General features: G+C 45.8%; 1 protein-coding gene across 2 annotated transcripts in view; it reads left to right on the plus strand.

The window, feature by feature from the left end:
- The window catches only part of LOC138528614 (piggyBac transposable element-derived protein 4-like), a 151,896-nt gene that overhangs the window by 44,162 nt on the left and 92,158 nt on the right, over positions 1–15,576 (plus strand). The window contains exons 3-4 of one of the 2 annotated variants that reach the window (XM_069640411.1): positions 5,854–5,887; positions 5,968–9,177. In XM_069640411.1, the coding sequence (XP_069496512.1) occupies positions 6,192–8,024 (1,833 nt within the window). In that variant the 5' untranslated portion in view covers positions 5,854–5,887; positions 5,968–6,191 and the 3' untranslated portion in view covers positions 8,025–9,177. Of the gene's footprint in view, positions 1–5,853; positions 5,888–5,967; positions 9,178–15,576 lie in introns of those variants that run through there. The other variant, XR_011284188.1, reaches the window with a different exon arrangement.

Consider the following 15,576-nt stretch of genomic DNA (forward strand, 5'->3'; position numbering starts at 1 on the left):
TTCTTTACTTTTTCTTAAATTCAAAACTGAAAGTTCACTTCACTTATCTCAACTTTCTGCTGGTCTACCTTTTTCTCCTTGCTGGTTTTGCAGTCTTCTCTGTTTCAAACTGGTTTCACTGGGGTTCTTCTTCAGTCATTTATTAAGAGCTCTGATTGCTTTGACCTGCTCTGGCTGTCGTCTGAATGAAAGGCAGTTTAGAATCTTTTGCAAGATTCCAAACTGCATCACAGCAATTTCCCAGCCAATCAATGCGACATACCGCTAGCTTGATCTTGGACTGGGAAGACACCAGCTTCCTGGGAATAAGTTAAGCAACAAGACCTTTAATCCCCTGACCCTTCCTTAGACTGGGAAACCCTGACACCCATTGACAGCAGCTGATCGAATCTTAGTCCTGCTAGTTTGTAGCGTTTTCAAGCTGTTCTTCGTCCCAGGACCTATGACATCAGGGTGGTTTGCTATTGTACAATAACACATAGTTTCAGGCGTGAGCTTATGTATAGAAGGTTCGGGCATTGACATCAGCCTGCAGGGTTTAATGGGGCTTTGTCTCTCAATCGTGTCCTTACCCCATCAGAGGAGTCACACTCCATGAGATCCTCCCGCATGTTACCACGCTTAGGGGGACTATTGGTTAGTCGCCTCCCCTAACTAGCCTCATGGAAAGGGGCTCTCCCCTGGGGAGAATTGATGCTATTTGAAGGATCATCACAGTATGCAACATTAACAAGTGACCAGGAGCTACCATTGGGTAACAGATAGCTAGTACATAGCGTTCAGCAAATCTAACTTTCACATAAGATGCAAACTTATCATTTTGCCCATTATTTATGACTCTCTATGCTTTGAATGTAGTATAGATGTGTCATCATGTTTATTTATAGTTTGTCCCAAACATGCACAGTTAAATTCACATAGTTGTGTTTTGTTCTGCATCAGTTGGCCAGGTCTTTGTTGGTGTCAAGCTAATCAGGCTCTACTAGGCCACAAGCAGTAGCTAAATAGCTCCCAGTGCCCTTCAATTTCGAACCTCAGAGTGAACATTGGTGGCATGGGACTGGCGCACCATGCTCCTGGTTTAGGCCCCAGCACCTAAGAAATGCTAAATGCCATTAAACCTCTCCAAGTTCATGGTTGTGATTATAACTTGAGAGCATACAGCATGGTGTGGTCATTGAGCATGGACAAAACCCCTGGGCATCTTCCATTTCAGCATTTATTCTGTTCCTTTGGGCTGTATTGTGCCCCCAGGGGATATTTAGGGCAGTTGGGAACATGGGATGGGGAGAACAGGAACAGGCGTGAGTTTTACAAGGCGCCCAATCCCCCCTCATCCCCAAAATGTCGTGTTTTGTGTTCTATGGTGGAGTGCTCATTAATGGCAGCCCTTACTTTATTTTTGCCGATCATGAGGGGACGATGACCATGTTCCTGTGGGTCGGAGAATGGTAAGAAACTTACTGGTGTCTAAACTTGGCTTGATTTCATATACTTTTGCAAATACAACAGTGGCTTGGTCATAGGTGATTCATAGGAAGAGCTGGAGAACTACAGAGAAGAAAAAGGACATGAGTGCCTCAGTGATGAAGTGCAAGGGCGAAATGTAAAATTTAGGAGGAGTATCCACCACAGTTTTGTTTGGCGGGGTCTTCCGAACCCACCATATAAAGCTCGTACTCGGAGCACACACTGGGCAAGAAGCAAAGCTGTTTGTTAGGGATGTGCGAATTCCTCTCTACCTTAGACACCCCCAGCACTTTTTTTACGTTTTTAACCTGGAGAGAGTGAGATCTTTTTCCCCACTCATGTATTTTTCTGTGATTTGAACTCTGGGTTGCTTTTGGTTTTTGGAGTCTGACAAACTCCATAGGCATCATCTTTTTACATTGTGACACACAGCACCTTCAGTGCAGTGGCACAGGGAAGTATTTCGGATCTCCCAAAGGTTTAAATACCTTCTCTCTACTGTTTCCAAGAGCAGTAAAGTGAAATTGACTTTACTTACATTTGTAACTTTCTAGACCCAGCACGCACTATCTTACTTAGTATCCCCCTTGTCTAGTTTCTCATGTAATATGTTTGTTACCCTTTCTACGATTAATGGCTGGTGGCAGTGGTTTACTTTTAAAAACCGTTGTGTGTTTTTACCGCAGGCTGCGTTCGCAGCTGCAGTACAGCACCCATCGGTGCCTATTTTGTCAAAATGGCCCCGGTATTTGCTTCTTGAGATTTACTCTGCACGCCAAACCAGGGTTGTCTGGCAAGGACAGGAAGGGAAGGAGGTGCCCGAAACTCCCTGTGCTTAAATCCCCTTGGTTACAGGAATGCACCCAAATGTGATTGGCCGGTTGGCTGTCCGGCAAGGACAGCCACCCTGCTGGGTGACTGACAGCTAGGCTGGAATTAATGGGACAGACCTGCATAAAAGGTGAGGCTTTTTGGCTTGGAAGGCAGCGTAGACTACTGGACGAAGGAATCCGAACAAGAACTTGGAAGAGACGCCTGCTGCAACACCTGGAGCTTTGGTTTGCCCGGTGAAGCCCTTGGGCTGTGCTGAAGCTCCGAATTCGCCTCGACTAGCGAAGCCCTGCAAGGATGACTTCTCCCCTTGAGTTGGTGGGACCAATCAACTCCAAAGTAAGCCTGTCTGGACATCCTCTCGAAGCTGGCTGTACTTCCTCTGCTGCTGCTGTTGGAACCGAAGTGGCAGGTAGAGGAACACCAGATTGAGGGCGTTGCTTTTAAGTCGGACCGGAGCTCCAGGAAGATCCTCCAGACTCCCAGGAAGCAGGACTGACCAATCCTGAGCCACCTCAACAGAGTACTGGACCCCAGATGCGAGGAAGGTCCGAAGTGGTATCGGAGAAACCGCAGTAATGCTATTTGTTTGCGACACGAGGAGCTGAAAAAGTGCCTCTAATTTGATGATTGCTGGGTGCTATCGCTGACCGTCCCATTGCAGTGCAGGAGTCCCAAGAAGTCCTCCCTCTTGTCCCCATGACTGAGGCCCAGGAACAACAGGATCTGCAGAGCTGCACAGGAACAGAAGCCAGCTGGAACCATTTCTTCTAACCATAGGTACTGTACATTCTAAGATAACTTGCCTCTTGTTGTGTAGCCTTACTTGTTCTCATTTGAGACTTGTCTTGTTTGCTCTGTAGTGTTCTCACTAGCCTAAACAGCTTGTGGCCCTACATTGATTCTTCTTTTCTACAAAGACTTCTAAAACATTGTGCAAGACCTACTTCTCTGCAAGAAGTGCTTCAGCTCACCTAGACTTCTTCTAACTTGACATTAATGGCATGGCTCCCTGAATGATTCTTCTCTCCTCTGACATTGTGTTTTACCTATTCTTCCAGGAAGGGGTTAACTTACTGTGCATTGGGGGGTTCAAAAGTACTTACTTGCTTCAGAATATTTGTGTGATCTCTTGTTTATTCTAATAACCCCTTCCATTTGCACCAATCTCAGTATTGCTCTAAGTGTACCAGTGATATATTAATGGCCACAGTGTCCTAGCTATTTAAGTCACCTGAGGGTGTAGGAAGTGTCTGTGTGCCATCCCCAATGGGTATTTGCTGATTTAGAGAAACTAAGAGTCTGTATTTTGGAGTGTATTTGTGTGTTACTATTATATTGCCCCTTCTGAAGAAGGCTTATTCAAACTGACTGTTAAATTAAAATCATAATTGTTTAATCAAGAAACCTTGAGTATAAGTGGTTATTTGGATACGTGACACTGAATCTCTGTGTAACTATACTTCTGCTCACATTGACCCCTCTTGAGATAAGCCTGGCTGCTCAACCACACTACCAACCTGTGTAGTACAGACTTATACCAAAGGTTGGGTTCCTGTTGCCAGGAGGCTAAGGTTGTTGTAGTGCACCCAAAGGGTACTGCTCCAAATCTTGCCGAACACTGTTTATTACAGCTGTGTGAGCACAAATCAAACAGAACAGTGGATTGAAACTGATTGATGAGAGCTGACATCTGTGCATACAGTGAGCTTTAGTTTTATAGCACAAGTACAATGGTCAAGGCATTCGACACAGTTATAGCTTGAATCTCAGTATTTTCTGCTGTTCACAAGAAACTCATTGGCAAGCTATGTCATATCCTTAGAGCTAATGTATGTCAGTAGAACGTGATGGGAGCTAACAGGTCAACAGTATCCCAACTCATTGTTTACCATGTGGGGCCACATTGATTTTCACCCCTCCCAGGAACAGTTTGCAATGAGTAAAATAACATTTGTGCTGACCGGCGGAACTTTGTTATCTGCCATTGGTTATCTTGTGTAAAGAACACGAGACACCCTGCTTCTGGTGGGAAGGGAGATATTCACACAGTACTTGGTAGATATCGACTTTCGCAAACCTTGTAATTGATACTCTGAAGGCTGGCCAGCTCCTATTGACACCAAAACTCATTTCATTGGTCCTCCCAGGAATGCCACTCCGTCCAGTTTCCCCTTCCCATAGCCACATGCCGATAGGCACTTGTGGCCATGTGAAGGGTTATCTGGCTCAAGTCCACTTCCCCTCGACCCTTGAGTGCCAGCAGGATTGGTTTACCGCCCTATCATTACATCACCCAGTGTTATCTTGGCTGCTTCGGTCTTATCTGTGATGCGCTCCATCCCCCTCCTGCCTAACCTGCGGGGTGTTGATCATGTGTTTAAAGTATGGTTCCCTGGGCATGGCCCATCCTGGGTGCATCTCTGCTGAATGCTTTTACCCGGGTTATTTTTTCCCTTTTTGGTGCTAATCATAGAAAGGTCCCTTGAGCCGATGGTACACACAATGCATTCCTATACCTGTGTTTCTCTGCGAGGACTTTTCTCATGGTGTAACTGCAGTTTGTTTGTGTTCCCGTGTTTCTCCCCTGCACCCACCCCCTAGTGGGTACTCCGTCCCCCCCTTGCTTACTTTCGAAGGTGGTAGATGCGCCCCCCCCCCAGCTGGTGCTGAATTAGCACCTTTGATACAGTTTTATCAAAGGAAAATTGATAATCCACAGCGATGGTGTGCACCATTCTAAGAGGGGCTTGGACATTTTCTTTGTGGAAATAAAGAAGTATGGCTAGACTTTGTGTTGGAGGTGGGCGGCGGGGGGTATGAATAATCTGTGTGATATATTGTCCTGTTGTGGGGGTTATTGAAGCATGAGTAGGAAAATAATGGGTCCTGAAATGGCACTGTTGGCAGATGGCGTGAAAATTCCCCCTTGGAAAGAGAACAGGAGGGAGTGCAGGGTCCGGGCTGTATGCCTGCTGGCATCATCTGCATGACAAGAACACCTAGGCTTGGGAGCAAGAGGAGGGGTTGGGTCGGAGCTGGATGGTGGTAGTTGCATGTTTGCCTAAGAGTCCTCTCCTGTGTGTACAGGGGGCAGTAAGAGGACCAAATGAAGATGCACCCCAACACATGGGATAAAGAGGATGATTTTACCCTTTCTGGTTTCATAGTGGGATGTGGTGGTAGCAGGGCTTGATCACCCAGTGTTGAGAGGATTTTACTGTTTTGGGGGGATTTTTTTGTTATACGTTTTTGGAAGTGTGAAGTTGTCCCACTAAAATCTGTTTGGGCAAGAATGTTTGGGAAGGGAGTGATCAATGGTGCTGTACCTCTGTGACCTGTGCGACCAGAATGAGAGGCAGAGCCCATGTTGCAGAACCTCCCCGGCTTCCGTCTTTGAATTTACCCATGCAAATGTGTAGGGACGCACCAGAAGTTTGAGGCAAGAGCCCACATATGGGTTGACTGTCCTCCACACGTAGATTTGTCCAAAAAATGGCATTGAGGGTAAAACGCATTGTGTTTCTTACATGTTTTGTTCTCTATTTGTAGGTGCAGGTGTTTTGTTTTTGCAGCACATGTGCAGGTGAGTATTAAAAAATGTGTACATTTGTATTCGTACTACAAGTGCGTTGTTAACTAGGTATTTTTCTTTTCTATTTGCAGGGCTGAAAGTCTTGTAGATTTGCAACATTTGCATTATTTTTCAGTTGGTTTTCCTTTTCAGTGAAGACACCATTTTACATTCTTGTTTTTTTTCTTATTTTCCTACAAGTGTTTGCTTGATTCGTTCTCCCAAAGAGTGTTTTTTTGGTGTTTTTTATTTTCTGTGTGTTTTCTTTTTACAGTGTGCAATCTCCCTAGGGTACCTTGTGAGTAAACCTGATCTCATGGCTTCACGTAAGAGGTCTTTTGAACAGTCTTTCGACTTGGTCTTGCAGTCCGCCTCGGAGCGTGAGACTGAACCTGATGCACTGTCAGACACTGACTCTTCATCTGAAGGTGAAGTGGATTCTAGAAGTGATTTTTCTGTTGAGGATTCTTCCTCAAGTGATGAAGAAGTGACCCATGAGGCACACCATGCAGGTGGGGAACGTCCCACACATAGCCAACCTGCAAGGTTGAGTGGACATGGAGGACATGCACATGGTGCGAGGCAAGTGCCATTTGCGCAGTACGCTGCTGATGTGTATAACTGGGTGGCTCCAGCAATGGTTCAGCCTGTAATTCCACCTTTTTCTGGAGAACCAGGGTGCAAAGCGAATACTGACGGTTTTTTGCCAGTTGATTTTTTCAACCTATTTGTAGATGATGAGTTTTTTTATGGCATGGTTCAGCAAACAAATTTGTATGCTGCACAGTTTTTGAGGAAACATGATGGCAACCTACGTCCTCGTTCTAGAGCTCTTCAGTGGTCTCCAACTTCGGTTGCTGAGATGAAAACATTTTGGGGTCTTTCTCTGCTGATGGGAATAGTGCGCAAGCCTTCAATTGCGTTATACTGGTGCACAGACCCATCTTTGGCAACACCTTTCTTTCCTGCTGTAATGAGTAGAAATCGTTATCTGGTACTGCAACGTATGCTGCATTTCAGTGACAATTCTGCTGCATTACCAAGAAACGACCCAAATTATGATAAGCTTTTCAAAATTCGCCCATTTCTGGAACACTTTACAAGACGATTTTCTGGGGTTTATGTTCCTGGGCAGCATATTTCAATTGAGGAGTCTTTGGTCTTGTACCAGGGTCGGCTGCTGTTCAAACAGTACGTACCCAGCAAGAGAGCACAACATGGAATCAAGGTTTACGTGTTGTGCGAAAGTAATACTGGTTATGCATACAGCATGAGAGTGTATGCAGGAAAATACTGTAACATAAATCCTCCTGGCTCTCCTGCATATTTAGGGGTCCGTGAGAAGATTGTGTGGGATCTTTGCTCCTCATTATTCAATAAGGGTCACCATTTGTATGTGGACAAGTTCTACACTGGAATCCCATTGTTTAAAGAATTGCACAGTTTGGGCACACTGGCATGTGGAACAATTCACAGTAACCAGAAAGGCTTCCCCAAGCAACTTGTCTGTAAGAAGCTGGACAAGGGGGCATGTGCCGCCTTACGGTGTGAGGAGGTGTTGGCTGTAAAATATTGCGACAGAAGGGATGTCCATATGCTGAGTACTATACATGATGAAAGTACTGCCATTGTTGCCGCGCGGGGACATGCTGAGCAAGTGTCAAAGCCCAAGTGTATTCTGGACTATAACCGGTACATGGTGGGTGTTGACAGAACAGACCAATTACTTGAACCGTACCATCCAGCATGTAAATCGCGCAGGTGGTACAAGAAGTTGGCAATTCACATTATGCATGTAGCTACTTGCAATGCATATGTTGTTTATCGTACAGCTGCTCCAGAGCACAAAATGTCTTTCCTTCAGTTTGAAAACGCTGTTGCAAATGCTCTGGTTCAAGTACATGTAGAAGCTGCCCCCATTGGGGCACTGGAGACTGTTGCCAGATTGAATGAACGGCACTTCGGTGAATACAATCCCCCCACACCAAACCAGACCCAGCCTTACCGAAGATGTAAAGTGTGCACCAAGCAAGGAAAGAGGAGAGATACTCGGTTTTACTGTCCCCAGTGTCCTTCCAAACCAGCACTCTGCCAATGCCCTTGCTTTGCTTTGTATCATACAAAGGAAAAGTATTGGGAGATTGAGTGATTTTTAACAAGTGTTTTCCACAATGGCATTGTCTCAACACAACGATCCTAGTAAGTTTGGCTGCATGAATATTCTTCCTCCATTGCCTTTTGTGGCAGATGACCCGGTACTGCTGTGGATTGGATTGCCGACCGGTGCTTTGACTGGAGACTCTGCGTCTTCCTTGTCTCAGCGAATGGAGTGTCAATTTCCGGATCGCTGTACCTCCCGCAACGTTTTCCAGCCCACTCCCACTGGCTTACTCCTTCCTCACGGCCTTGATCTTTCACAGGCCTCCCAAATTAGTTCCTCCAATTTCCGCCTGGGCCAGGGTTGTGTGTTTTTTTTTTTTTGGCTCTTTGGCTTCAATGGGGTGGGAGGGTGTGGTTAGTTTCACCAATTCCTCTGAGTTATCCTTCCCTTCCGGGTTGATTCTAAACTCAGGAATTCCACATCCAGCTCCCAGACGTCCTGGTTGAGGGGTTCGGTGGCTGCGGTTTCCCAGGATTCTCCCAACTCTGTTTTTCTGTTTGTCTTCCTCCTCTGGTTGACCTTTGTATTATTGGGGACCTTCTTCTGCCAGCACTTGTTCCGGGTGGCATCACTAACTGGCAAACCAGACTATTTGTGTAAAACCTCACACACTAAGACCTTATCCAGCTACCTCTATGTGTACGAAGACAAACATCTGTATCCTATTGACACTGAATCATGATATGTAACTTAACATGTAACCCTATGCTGCAATATCACATGTGTAATCAATCATGCATATGTAAACTCATGTATGGGCTAATGTAACCTAGCCATTCTCTCTGTAAAGTAACTAAGCCATTTTCTTGTAACAGCGCCGCAATCCCTCCGGGCTGTTTGCACGCTATATAAATGTAAATAAATAAATAACTCCCAGAGTCCAATGTATGGTTTTATTGCAAAAGTGGTCAGTATTGATCTTGGTTAGCCTGCAGCAGGGTCAATCTAATAGGCTTCCCTCTCCCTCCTGTGGGTTGCCTTTACTCTAACTCAGGCATCCCTATACTGCAGTGTGGTTTACACTAGAGGGCAGTAACCTCTACTGGCTCAACTAGTCTGGCTATGGAGGAGGGCCCAAAGACAGATGCCTTCTCTCTCATACTCCCTTCGGTCCTAGTTTGTAAAGAATTTTCAGGTTGTGCCAGCAACAGTCTCTCTCTCTCTCTCTCTCTCTCTGTCTCTGTCTCTCTCTCTGTCTCTCTCTCTGTCTCTGTCTCTGTCTCTGTCTCTGTCTCTGTCTCTGTCTCTGTCTCTCTCTCTGTCTCTGTCTCTCTCTCTGTCTCTGTCTCTCTCTCTGTCTCTCTCTCTGTCTCTCTCTCTCTCTGTCTCTCTCTCTCTCTGTCTCTCTCTCTCTCTGCTATGTCTCTCTCTCTGCTATGTCTCTCCTCTCTCACATTCTCCATCTCATTCACTCTCCCACCCACTTTTCCACCCATAGCTTCACTCTTTCAACTTCCTCCCAATCAGCACCTCACCTGAGCTTCGCCCCACCTACTCTACACCCTCCTCGGCACTAATCCTCACAGTCGGTCCTTCAAATCTTCTCTCGGTCCACCTCCACTCCTAACCTCACCCGAGCACCTTTCATCTTCATTTCCTTCTACAAGACTTTTATACCTGTCGCCTCCCTCCCCTTCGGTCCATGCCCCATCTGAACCTACTCTTTTCCCCAAGGTTTTCCCCAAGGGCTTACTAAAACCATTCAACTGAGACAGTACAAGCCTCCACTCTTAGTATAAGGCTGTACCACCAGAGTTCAATGATAGTGTAGACAGAGCAGCCACGTTTATTTTAGGAGGGGGAGAGGGCTGTAAAATCAGAACAAATGAAAGTGTAATACAAATGGTCCAAAGAAACACTGAAACACTATATTGTTAAAATTGAATGGTTTATTTAAATACAAGTAGGCCCAGATACATATTGGGGTAAATAAGTACTTTCACATTATATTATACTGGAACATCTAACGGGAGTTATATGGAAGTCCAAACCAATAGTTACTTTTAGATTACTTTCAGTAATACCAGGGTAGTAGACCCTAACCGTTATACTCTGACGCTGAGCAGGAAATCACATAGTAATATCAACTGGACAATATACTTTTCTGATCTAGTGAAACACAGAATTTGGCAACAGTATAAACCTATAACTCTTGATTCAGGATAACAGTTATTCTAGGGGAGTTGGACCTTGGGAGAGTAATATTCAATTGCAGTTGCTTTTCAGTTCACAAACTAAGGGATAACATAGTTATACTCGAGGTAAGTAAAACCTATACACTTTTTACAGGAGCTATCAGCAACTTAAACACCTACGCATCCTGCTGCAAGAGGTCGAGATCCAGCAGGAAAAGGGCGCCATAGAAGTCGTCCCTCGAGGCTATTTATTCAGTGTACTTCCTTGTACCAAAAAAGGATCTCACCTTGCGCCCAGCGAACAAGTTTGTCAAACCTCAAGTTTTGTATGGTCACTATGCAGGAATTGATTCCTCTGCTCACACAGGGGGATTCCATGGCAACATTGGACATGAAAGATGCATACTTTCATATTTCAATGTTGCAGTGCACAGAAAATACCTCAGATTCATGATGGAGGACAAGTATTATCAGTTCAAAATACGCCCCTTCGGCATTGCCCCAGCACTGAGGGTGTTTACAAAGGTACTGGCAGTGGCAGCAGCACACCTGCGCAGGCTATCCATCTCAGTTTATCCTTACCTCAACGACTGGCTCATAACAGGGGATTCCTACGGAACATGCCTGTCAAACACTCAAAAGACGATAGACCTCTTATTCAGCCTGGGATTCTCCATCAACAAGAAGTCGTCCAGCCTAGACCCCAGTCAAGTCGAGCAGTTTCTGGGGGCTCTAATTCGAACAGTAGACATCCTCGTCTTCACCTCCAACAAGAGGGTCCAAAACATGCTGTTTCAAATTCCTCAATATGTAGCCAGTCGAGAGGTGACGGTACGCAGGGCTATGCGACTGTTAGGAATGATGGCATCCTGCATTTACTTGGTTCTTCACGCGCATTTGCGCATGCGTTCAATGCAAGAGTGGCTCAACAGCCAGTGGTATTGGGCCAGCGCCTCGTTCTCTCTCTGCAGTGGTGGTAGAGGGAGAATCTCTTGAAGGGAAAGTCTTTCACCGCTGCAGTAGAAGCCACTCTCACGACGGACATATCTCTCATAGGGTGGGGGGGCTCACCTGCTTCAGCAGACGACGCACAGAGTTTGGTCCCCAGAAGTAGCATCCAACCACATAAATCTGTTGGAGCTGTTAGCATTATTCAAAGCACTGAACACCTTTCGGACACAGCTGCAGGGGAAGACGGTCCTTATCCTCACAGACAGCACCACAGCCATGTACTCTGAACAAACAAGAAGGCACTCACTCTCCAGGTCTGTGCAAACTGTCCCAGAACATTTGGAAATGGGCTCTCAAACACATGTTCCTGGTGTCACAAAATGTTCCAGGGGAACTCCATCTTCTGGTGTACGTGCTCAGCAGAGATTTCCCACTGCCCGTAGAGTACGTATGGTGATTACACAAAGACACCGTCTCCAACGTTTTCGCAGAATGGGGCTTCCCAGAGATAGACTTGTTCATTAAAGAATGCGCTGACTCATTAGCACCCCTCATAACGGCGTTCATTAACACATCATTCACAACAGGTATCGTCCCACCTAGCCTCAAAGAAGCTTGGGTACGCCCTCTACTGAAAAAAACCCTCCCTGGATCCCTCCTCCCCCAACAACTACCGCCCAATCGCCACAGTCCCATTTCTCCTAAAATTTTTATATAAAGCTGCTCACAATCGGATTCAACACTTCCTCGAATCCAACTCCATCCTAGGCAAAAGACAGTCAGGATTTCGTAAAGGCCACGGCACAGAAACAGCCCTTTTAGATTTAAAAAAACAAATTACAGAAATTATGGACAAAGGCAAGCCAGCTCTCCTCCTACTTTTGGATCTCTCGGCCTTTGATCTTGTTGATCACAAGATCCTCACTGCACACCTCACTCTCCAATGCGGAGTCCCGCAGGGCTCCTGCTCAGCCCCCACACTCTACAACCTGTTCACAAAGCCGCTCTTTGATAAACTAGACAAGCTAGGCATAGCATACACTAATTACGCAGATGATACGCAGGTACTTCTGCCTCTCTCTGGCGCGTATGACCAAGACTCTGCTGCTCTCCGCCTGATATACTTAACTATCCAAGCCTGGATGGCGGCTAATGGGCTATGTCTCAATGGAGACAAAACAGAGATTGTCCTCATTAGCCCTAAAGAAACGCTTTCCAAACTAAGCGAACAATATGCTAACTTCACCATCGATAATTCCGTCATCCCTGTCTCTGTCAGTAAAGATGCTGGGAGTGTACCTAGACGCCACTCTCTCGATGACGAGACACGTTGATGCCATTGCCTCATCTGCTGCCCACACTACTAAACTAATGCATGCTGTTAAACCCTTCCTCTCCAAACAAAACTGTTTGTCAATAGTCAGAGCCACCATCGGAGCTAAACCCGATTATTGTAACGTTCTACTAGCTGGTACCTCCACAAAAAATCTAAAAAAACTCAAGTCATACAAAATAACGCCCTGAGAGCGGCAACAAACATTCCGAAACTGGACCACATTACACAGGACAGGCGAGCTGCCCACTGTCTCCCTGTAAAGGATCGGTCACATTCAAGACCCTCCTAGTGACGCACAAGTTCCTTCATCTCACAGCTCCACCCTACCTTTCGGAAACCATTATCAGAAACCCCTCCTCACGTCCCAAAAGATCCTGCCACTCCAACTACGCATCCCTCCTTTAAAAGGACTAAAGCGGGCGGGATTGGATTCCCACGTATTGCGCCTAAGCTCTGGAATGCCCTTCCTTACTCACTTAGAGCCGCGACTTCACTCTCAGCTTTCAGGAAAGTGCTCAAAACTACACTCCAACTAACACGGCCCTTCCTCTCTTTCCCCTGCCTCTCCGTCCCGTCCTCTCCTGTACTACTTATGTAACTATGTATAAATGTACCATGTAAGCCAAGTATGTCTCTTGTAATAGCACCTCAATGCCTCAGGGCTGCAGTGCGCCATTTTCTGTAACTAAGCATGCTGTCTTGTAACAGCGACTCGATGCCTCAGGGCTGTTGCACGCTTTATAAATGTTAATAATAATAATAATTGCAACGCTCTCCTAGTAGGCACCTCTGCAAAAAATATCAGAACTCCAGACCATCCAAAACCATGCCCTCTGGGCTGCTACCAGCATCTGTAAAAGGGAACATATCTCGGCCACCAGGAAACTTTCCCACTGGCTCGCCATAAAGGAACGCATTATCTTAAAATCTCTCGCCCTCACACACAAATGCTTCCACAACACTGCCCCCCTCTTTACCTCTCCCAGAAATTTGTCAAACCCAACACAGACGGACCTACCAGAATGGCCTACACTAACCTTTTCACCATTCCAAAAACTGAGGGCCTGTGCAGGAGGATCTAGCTTCCCCTTCATTGCTGTGACTCAATGGAACTCCCTTCCACCGAATCTGAGGGGCACTGAATTGCACACAGCCTTCCGGAAAGCTATCAGAACTCTGTTGTTTGTATAAAAGAGGCCTCCTAGACTCTGTTGCCCCCCCTTCTGTTGTCTTTCACTCCACCCATGCACTTGTACTTCTCTGCAATGTTTTGATCTATGATTATGCAACACAAAAACCTACCATGTACCTGCTTCATTTCATTATGTTTAGGTTTTTGCTCCCTGTAACGCATGAGCAAGGCTTCGTACCTTGTAACCAAGACACAAACCCTAAAACCCTGTAACTAAGACACTTTCTTGCAACCACGCCTCGATTAACCTGGGCTGTAGTGCGCTTTACAAATACAATAAAATAAAATAAAAATACCGGCACCCTACACACGAAGCTAGTCTAATCGCTAGAAGGTATCTTGACACCATGTAAATGGCAGCGGTGCATGGTGCAACTGCTAATAACCTAAAACTATTTCTTACGTCTTTTGATATAGGTATGAATATTTTCAATGACTGCTATGTTTGGTATTCCACGATGTAAAATTACTTTTTGAATGATGCAGATGCATTGGCTGTGAGCACATGGAGGTACTGCTGATGTGTGCATGCAGATACGGTTGTGTGAGTGAGCGTTGTCTTCACTGGAGATGTGGTTGGCGTGCAAATGAATGTAAGGTTGGCATGCAAGTGCAGATATGGCTGGTGTGAAAGAACTTGACAGACCCTTTTGGCAAGCATGTGCAGATATGGTTGATGTGTGACTGCTTACAAGTGTGACTGCAGATAAGGTTGGCATGTATGAAAGATGTCTGAATGGCCAGTAAAACGGTTGGTGCCTTGACGTGGCTTTACTGCTCACAAGGAATGTTTTCTTGTGCTAAACCAAACCATTTTGATGGCCTGTTTTGTTGTTTTATGCACTGTATGTTTGTGTATGTACCACTGGGGAAGGTGATGGGAGAGGTAGCAAGCCTACAACTTTGAGTTCTCCACAAGACCAAATACATTATGGATTTTGTCTTCCCAGCTCTTTTTTTGTACCAGTGGTGTACCCTTCTCTCGGGCCCTGGTCTGTGCACCCACACATGCGAGGTACTGTTTTAATCGGGACAACTGGGAACATGGGAAGGTAGGGCCCCCACTCCCCCCTCTACCCCCATTCCTAAATCTGTGCAAATACAGTATGGCCTGTCTTCCCAGAACGTTCGGTTTACCAGTGGTTTATCCTTTCCCCTTTGTGCCCAGGTCAGTGCTCCCACACATGTGCTGCACCACTTTGTGAGGCACATGCTTACCAATAACATCACATTTAAGAAACGTGCATCCCTACTTTTATAACCATATCCCCTCCGACACACCCCTATTGTTTTTCTTTTCTGATTTTGGTCATTCTTTCTCCTAGTTTCTCTTTCGTTTCTCCTCCTCCCCAAGCCTTCCATTCCTTTCCAAAGACTAAGGTCTGGTGACACCCTGTCAGGGTCACAATATGCCACCTTTCGTACAAGGCCATGTGCTTTAAAACCACTACGGTGGTGATGCGCGCAGTTTAATTATTAGATAACCTAGCATACAAGCTCAGCAGGGTGAGTAACTTCCAGACATACCCACTGGCGCAGCATACACCTCTCCAGGTATCTCACCATTTGGTGCTGCACCCCATACAATACAGTTGCCTTCCTAAGCATCTAACCGACTTTGCTCCACCCTACCATTACTGTATGTTCTATTGCATTTGTCCTTTGCCTCTTTGACAGGCAAAGAGCTTCACACCATAACCTATGGCAGCAGCGCTGTAGAAAAGTAAGATAACATAACTGTTGCAGAGATGGTAGAGACCACAGGTAAGACTTTAAAGTAAGAGTCTTTATTAAGATAAATGGTGAGAAGACCCCCAGCAACATGCAGAGTCTTCCTTGCCCAACAAGTAATCTCCAACTGCCACAACTTAGAACATCGCAGCGCAAACAAGTAAATAAACACTCTGTGACCTCACCAGAACTTGA

The sequence above is a fragment of the Ambystoma mexicanum genome, chromosome 7q (genome assembly GCF_040938575.1).
Source record: "Ambystoma mexicanum isolate Mex_15411 chromosome 7q, UKY_AmexF1_1, whole genome shotgun sequence".
Lineage (NCBI taxonomy): Eukaryota > Metazoa > Chordata > Amphibia > Caudata > Ambystomatidae > Ambystoma > Ambystoma mexicanum.